The 8,014-nt window shown below is 33.6% G+C and overlaps 1 protein-coding gene across 1 annotated transcript in view; it reads left to right on the top strand.

The window, feature by feature from the left end:
* The window catches only part of LOC111702304 (F-box/WD repeat-containing protein 5), an 11,517-nt gene extending 3,565 nt beyond the window's left edge, over positions 1 to 7,952 (top strand). Inside the window, exons 5-14 of the mRNA XM_023473949.1 lie at positions 129 to 286; positions 434 to 643; positions 1,345 to 1,440; positions 2,064 to 2,137; positions 2,456 to 2,546; positions 2,961 to 3,026; positions 3,731 to 3,874; positions 4,456 to 4,544; positions 5,617 to 5,744; positions 7,738 to 7,952. Coding sequence (XP_023329717.1) covers positions 129 to 286; positions 434 to 643; positions 1,345 to 1,440; positions 2,064 to 2,137; positions 2,456 to 2,546; positions 2,961 to 3,026; positions 3,731 to 3,874; positions 4,456 to 4,544; positions 5,617 to 5,744; positions 7,738 to 7,791 — 1,110 coding nt within the window. The 3' untranslated portion in view covers positions 7,792 to 7,952. The remainder of the gene's footprint in view (positions 1 to 128; positions 287 to 433; positions 644 to 1,344; positions 1,441 to 2,063; positions 2,138 to 2,455; positions 2,547 to 2,960; positions 3,027 to 3,730; positions 3,875 to 4,455; positions 4,545 to 5,616; positions 5,745 to 7,737) is intronic.
* Positions 7,953 to 8,014: the final 62 nt, after the last annotated feature.

The following is an 8,014-nucleotide window of genomic DNA, read 5'->3' as shown; positions in this document are numbered from 1 at the left end:
CCCCCCCCCCCGCCGCCTCTTTCAATATAATTTGTTCCCATAGTTTATGAATGTTGCGGACATTTTTTTAACAGTTTTTCTTTCGCTCAATGTTTTTATTACTGTTTTATTTTATTGTTTATATATAGGAGAGTATGCGGAGATATGAGTGGAAGTACACCTGGGCCTCCAGGTTCAACTGTTCCGATACCCTCCTCCTCGTAGCTGGAGTTGTCTCCGATATCAACGGAGAGATCGCTGTTTTCATGAAAACAACCGACAATGAGAAAAATAAATCAAATTACAGGAAAGACCCTATTTACCAAAACCATTTTTTTCAAAATTGCTTTCTGGGATTTTTATTTTGAATGAAAAAATTAATAATAATTCAATTAACTGATTTTTTATTTATTTTTTCAAAATTAAATTGAGAAAAATATGGTTTAACGTTTAGTATATTATGCCGTGTCTCCAACAACCCATACGATGTGATGGGGGACTGGGTTTCAGAGTTCCATTTCTTCTCCGGTCGGTTGATAGAGTCTCCGGATGTAGACGGAGCTAGCTCAGCCTTGTATATATGTGAAGCAAACCCGTCCTTGAGTCTGAACCCTGATATATCCTCCCCGTACGCTTCTAATGTGATAAAACATGTTGTTCTTAGGTATGTTTATGGTTTTTTAATGTTTTGAGTTACTGACAAAAATTTTCCGTTAAATATTTTTTTATGGTATTAAAGCTTTTTAAAAAGTTAATGATTTTGCATAACATGATGGTCATTTTACTTCGACAAAGATAAAGTCATAGTTTGTGATTTCAGGATTAGAAAATTAGAGATTGAGGGAGTGATCAGTTACTTAATCAATGCTTAGGATGCAAGACGAGAATATTAATTATCTCCGATATCTCTAGATAACAATATCCATGTTTAGGATGTAAGACGAGAATATTAATTATCTCCTATATCTCTAGATAACAATATCCATGTTTAGGATGTAAGACGAGAATATTAATTATCGCCGATGTCTCTAGATTACAATATCCATGTTTAAGATTCAAGACGTGAATATTGATTATCTCCGATATCTCTAGATAACAATATCCAATATCCATGTTTAGGATACAAGACGAGAATATTAATTATCTCCGATATCTCTAGATAACAATATCCATGTTTAGGATGCAAGACGAGAATATTTATCTCCGATATCTCTAGATAACAATATCCAATATCCATGTTTAGGATACAAGACGAGAATATTAATTATCTCCGATATCTCTAGATAACAATATCCATGTTTAGGATGTAAGACAAGAATATTAATTATCTCCGATGTCTCTAGATAACAATGTATCCATGTTTAGGATGCAAGACGAGAATATTAATTATCTCCGATGTCTCCATGTAACGAATAGATCCATGTTTAAAGATGATAATGCCTTCACAGCGCTTAATAATAGGTTTGTATATTTTTTATAAATATTTTTTAACATGTTGGTTGGTTGGTTGGTTGGTTGGTTGGTTGTTTATTGTGGAACAAATCATTAAGAATGTGTTTTAAATTTCCATGATGGTGTTTTTTAAAATTTTAGCCCAATATTTGTTGCATATAATTTTCTAGCCCCTTCTAATTATGTTTTTTGAAATTCTCCGTTTAATATTTATTTGGAAATATAGTTTTTAATTTTATTAAAAAATGTTTGCTTGGACCACAAACTTTTAATTAAAAAGGTTTTTAGTTTAAAAATGATCAATTAAGATGTCAATAAGAGGGTTAAACCTACCAACTAAATGTTTTACCTTGTTCCCTCACAATCTTCGAAAACCAGGGGTGGGTAATTAAAAAAATGATATCCCTTTAGTATTGTTGTTGCAGAGTATCCCTACAGTATTGTTGTTGCAGAGTATCCCTACAGTATTGTTGCAGAGTATCCCTACAGTATTGTTGTTGCAGAGTATCCCTACAGTATTGTTGTTGCAGAGTATCCCTACAGTATTGTTGCAGAGTATCCCTACAGTATTGTTGTTGCAGAGTATCCCTACAGTATTGTTGCAGAGTATCCCTACAGTATTGTTGTTGCAGAGTAGAGTTTATTGAAGAATTACAAGTTGATGCACCCTGTTTACAGATACTCACAGAGAATAGAATATGCTTGGGTGAGATCTATTTATTTGAATAATAATTGTTAACTGTTATTTTTAAGTTATTTTAATTCTAAACCACTTCATGCCTCTCTTTCTGTTAATAATTCAAAGTTGTATATTGTTGTTTTACCAGCGAGAGTTATTTTTTGATACATTTTTTAAGAATAACAACAAAAAAGTCTAAAAATTTTTTTTTTGTTGTCGAATTTTATAAATTTAAATTATAAACTACACTTGGAGCCATGTCAGTTTTCATATTAAACGTGCAAATTGGTTCAGCCGTCATAACATTTATATACAGACAACATGTTATCAAAAATTATTTTTTAGTATTTTTATCAAATGCTGAGAGTTTAGCTCCTCATCTTCTGGGATTTTGTTTAGTTAAACCAGAAGATCTTTCTAATGTTCCTTTTATCAGGTAATAACAATATGGCAATATGACAATGAGACAATAAGACAATGTGACAATGTGCCAATGAGACAATGTGACAATGAGACAATGTGACAATGAGACAATGTGACAATGTGACAATGAGACAATGAGACAATGTGACAATGTGACAATGAGACAATGAGACAATGAGACAATGTGACAATGAGACAATGAGACAATGAGACAATGAGACAATGAGACAATGAGACAATGAGACAATAAGACATCGTGTCATTGTGACAATGTGACTAGGATGACCACAATGACCAAGAAAACAAAATAATCTATAATCTCAAAGATAGCAATAAAAATGAAAAGATAGTTCAATTTCTTACGCGATAGTAACAAAAGAAAACAGAAGAAACAAGTGTGAAACAATACAGTTTTATTTTTGTTAAGTTGTCCAGACAGGGTTATAAATATGGAAGGTCATATTGTGGGTCTTGCCCTCTCTCCAGACTCTAGGTTTGTAAATATCAATAACATTATTATCTTATCTCATCAGGGCCCATGGGCCTATTCAGGGGCAAGCCCCCCTCCCCCCGGATAAATTTCTGCTTACGCCCTTGTATCCCACCTTCCAGCTTTTACCATAATTTTGCGGATTTCTTAAAATATTTTCTTGGATTTCAATCGTATCCCATAGATAAACTTAATCTATTATTTATACCTACGACAAAACTATTTTTATAATTATACCGGACCTGTGGTTAATAGTGTAACAAACGTATCTGTTTTTAGATCTGTGTTGAAATTAAAATTTTTTAAAACAAACACTCGATAGGAATAAATATAAAACCAATCGGTACATCTGTACAATAAACTTTTTCCATCTCACAACACCTTTTTTTTATTTTCTGGAACACTCCCTTTAAACGGAATGTAGGCGTAAATTCAAATGACCCTCCTTGTAAAAAGTAGCAATTCGAATTCACAACGGTACCATTAAAAGGAGTGTCTGATCACGACGGAACCAGATATCCATAACTTCTCAAAGCGTAGACTATTTTTAATTGAGATTTCATTTAAAAATGATAAATTGTGAGATCTACGAAATCTTCGATCAAATAAAGGTTAAAGGGTACTTTTGTGAATTGGACCTCCTCTCTTTTAATGGGGTGTCATTGAAAATTACGAAAATCCCGTTGAGGCGGTTCTTATTACTCCAGGTACCTGTATGTGAACGTGAGACGGTGGCCGGAGAACTGTGAACCGAACCTACTGGAGAGTCCGGCCATTGCGTCGGAGATAGAGCTCCGGGTTGTAGATTTAGAAAACCTTACTCTCATGAATACAGTTTACTCAGGACACAAGTTAGTAAACTTGCCATAATCATTTTCTTTCTTTCAAAGAGTTAACTCATAAAAAACTGCTTAAATGTAAATTTTTATATTTTTTCTGGATATATTTAAATGGGCTGTCGAAATTAATCTTGGGTTTCCAGTGGAATTCAAAAATCGTCACGCGCTAATTGATCGCAAAACATTTTCACTATTAACCTTAACTTGCGTTGATAAAATTTGATCCGATAAGTTTTCCAAAAAGCCGATAATTCCACAATGATAGAAAGTTAGACATGCAAATAACTTCAGCTGATAAACAGGGAATGAACATTGCGCGCAAATTCTTATGGACAAGGATAACCGCAATTTGCGCAATTTTTTTACAAGCGAAATTGGAGAACGATTGCGCTATTTTTAACCCACTCATTTAATGTGACATTAAGTAAAAACTTTTTAGAAACGTCAGCTGGGAATTATAAATTTTCAGTCTAAGCAAAATCCCTCTAATCTTACTTTATCTATTCATACTAATATTATTTTCATAAAGAAAATTATAAAATTAATGCTCATTTTTTCTTTATTATATATTTGATGATGTTTAAATATTTTAGAGGATTTACAGACTCAATGGGAGCTTTCTATATTTACATCGACGTGAGTAAAGATTTTGTGGGAAGCGGAAGTGAAGACGAGCTTCTATGTATCAGTCAGCTGTCTCGTTGTCTGTCTTTCTTTCTACATGTCTGTCTATTTTTCCTATTTATATTCTATTATAGCTATTTTCAGGGGCGGCTTATGATATTTTCCAGGGGGGGGGGGAATAATTTAGTTATTGCGAAATTTGCTATCCCCCCTGGATTTTTTTTCAGTGCGTATGGTCTATTTTATGTCAAAACCAAGAGCAGCTTGGGGGGTTGAAGATGAAAATTTGTTGGCAAGGTTGTGATTTTTATAACAAATATTTGAATAAAAAGTTGCGGTATTTCCTAATATTTCATAAGCTTTTATATGCAACACAATACACATTCTTACACTAATTTCTGTATACCTCTGGCAGTCATTCCACATCTCTGTCTGCATGTCTTTCCCTGGTACCTGGTGAAAATGAAAGACAAACCAGAATGTCCAGTGATCCTTTGAAACTGAAGTTACCTGTTGTGCACACCGAAATACGAAGAAACTTTTGTAGTGCAAGAGTTATCAATATATGGAATGATATTACATATGAAATCAAAAGTGCTGGAAACAGTTTTTGAACAGTTTCAAAAACAAGCTCGATAACTGGCTGAATTCCTGAACGGCCAATGAAGTCGGAAAAGAGATGTTTTAAATTATCACACCCGTGATATATAAACATAATCACACCAATTAAACCAATTAAAATTAAACCCTATCTCTCTCCTATCTCAGTTTTTCTGTCTACCATTCTCTGTGTCTCTGTTATTCCTATCTATCTCTTATGCACGCATCTGTCTTATCTACATATCTTTCTATGTGTCTATGTAACTTACTATGTATCTATGTAACTATCTATGTATCTATGTAACTTACTATGTATCTATGTAACTTACTATGTATCTATGTAACTTCCTATGTATCTATGTAACTACCTATGTATCTACTTTATGAAAATATTATGTAGGCAATAAATAGTAAAATCATGTGAAAATTCAATCAAGATATGTATCTATCTATGTATCAATCTATGTATATCTATGTATCTATCTATGTATCTATCTATGTATCTATCTATGTATCTATCTGTGTATCTATCTACTGGTCTAGATACTATGGTTGCCTGGTCTCGGAGCTAGAACATAGCGCGTGTGTGAATTCTACAGCCTTTTGTCCATCCAACCAGCAGATTATCGTTACTGCCTCGGATGATCACAAAGTAAAGGTAAAAAATGATGAATACAGGGCTCCCCGAAAAAGATAAGACTTCAATGACGACCTCTAACTTATTTCATATAACGAACTGATTTTTTTGAGTTTCTTCCTTTGATTTAATAATCGCATATTAAATGAAATGGCAAAAAAGGCTTAAAGCTGCTGGAAACCTAGAATGTAAGGCCAATATCTGAATAAATCTGTAGAGCCGTTTCTGACCTCGCATTTTTTGTGGGTAACCGTATAGTGAATACTCAGAACATGTAAGTTGTGGAATTGGCAAATCTAAATTTGCAAGATGCTTGTACGCCATCCCTTAAAATGATTTCTTATGAAATGTTTGTCCTTTTCTTAAAGTTTGAATTACAGGTTGGGATAACGATATTTTATAGGAAACCACGGACCGAGTTTTATGAGTTGGAGAGGTCGATGAACTACCCACCGCCGGTTCAAATTCTGAATCAACGATTCAAATACTCTTGAATCTTTAACTTTGAATCGGTGATTTGAGATTTGAAACTGTGGCGACCTAGTTCAAATGGACGTGAATCACTTTAACTCGTCTTTCTTTCTTAAAATTTTGAACAATTTGAACAGTTCTAATCGATAAAGTATTACCGGTGTCTTATTGGTTAAAACTTCGAGCAATTCCGAGCTCAAATGATCTTGATACTTGGTGATTATTTCTTTCATTTAAAAATTCACAACTTACTTGAAACTAATCAGAAATAACCAATTTCAGCCTAATTTAAAAAATATTTAGTCCGGATGAACCTGTGAACGGTAGTTCAGATGAACTAACCCAGGGTTCCTCCCAGAGCAAATTTGGGTCAGTTTACCTGACCCAACTGACCTGCCAGTTTCAGATTTGAAATATTTGGGCAAAAATCTGCCAATTTAGGGAAAAAAATTGCCAATTTAGAGAACTTATCTGCCAATTTTGGGGAAAAGCAACCAATTAACGCATAAAATCTGCCACAAACATAAACTTAATGCATAAAATTTGCCACAAAAATTATGAATGAGCTTTAAATCTGCCACAAACATAAACGTAATGCAAAAGATCTGCCACAAAAATTATGAATGAGCTTTAAATCTGCTACAAACATAATCTTTATGCATGAAATCTGCCACAAAAATTATGAATGAGCCTTAAATCTGCCACAAACATAAACGTTATGCAAAAAATCTGCCACAAAAATTATGAATGATCTTTAATCTGCCACAAACATAACCTTAATGCATGAAATCTGTCACACAAATTATGAATGAGCTTTAAATCTGCCACAAACATAATCTTAATGCATGAAATCTGCCACACAAATCATGAATGAGCTTAAATCTGTCACAAACATAATCTTAAAGATGAAATCTTCAACAAAAATTATGAATGAGCTTTAAATCTGCCACAAACATAAACTTAATGCATGAAATCTGCCACACAAATTATGAATGAGCTTTAAATCGGCCACAAACATCATCTCTATGCAGAAATCTGTCACAAAAATTATGAATAAGCTTTAAGTCTGCCGCAAACATAATCTTAATTCATAAATCTGCCACAAACATAAACTTAAAGCATGAAATCTTTTAGGAGGGACCTGGTTATTGACATTTTTACAGCACCAAAAACGGATCTATTCTACTACCATAATCCCAAAATTTTCTCTGCAAGGCCTTGCGACCCCCCGCCGCAGAAAACTTCTTCGAAGTTTTCGCGGGCTGTGTGTACATTCTGTCACTTTTTCATTGTAATTGGTTAAATTAAGCGTCACACATGTATTCCCAATTTTCAATGTGCACATACTTGACTTCAAAAAGAAATCTTAAACAATAAAATATAAAAACCCCAAAGTTTCATGAAAAATAGCAATGAAAATCTTATATTTGGGACCTTCAAAGTTTTCGCGGGCTGTGTGTAAATTCTGCCACTTTTGCCTTTATCCTGACCTGCCACAAAAAACCTGGGAGGAACCCTGAACCAACCCCTTGTATTGATTTAGGTCTGGAAATCTCGTGCACTGATGCGGAATAGATCCAAGAGTGAAATAGGGTGAAACTGCCCTGCATATCCAACATAATATTATTTATCTATAATAAATTATTATCAAACTGAACCATTTTCATGGTTCCACAAAATAATCATCTCCCATTTTGTAAAAGCATGTTTTTTTAACTAGTGTTTCGTAAAATTTGCTAATAAAACAATTTCATGTGATGATGTGAATAGCCCCCACCCCCACCCCCTCCAAATAGCTTTTTTTTTGCTTATTAAAAATT

Source organism: Eurytemora carolleeae, unplaced genomic scaffold (genome assembly GCF_000591075.1).
Source record: "Eurytemora carolleeae unplaced genomic scaffold, Eaff_2.0 scaffold245, whole genome shotgun sequence".
NCBI lineage: Eukaryota > Metazoa > Arthropoda > Copepoda > Calanoida > Temoridae > Eurytemora > Eurytemora carolleeae.
The sequence above is the reverse complement of the archived record's forward strand: the minus strand, read 5'-3'. Positions and strand labels throughout refer to the sequence as shown.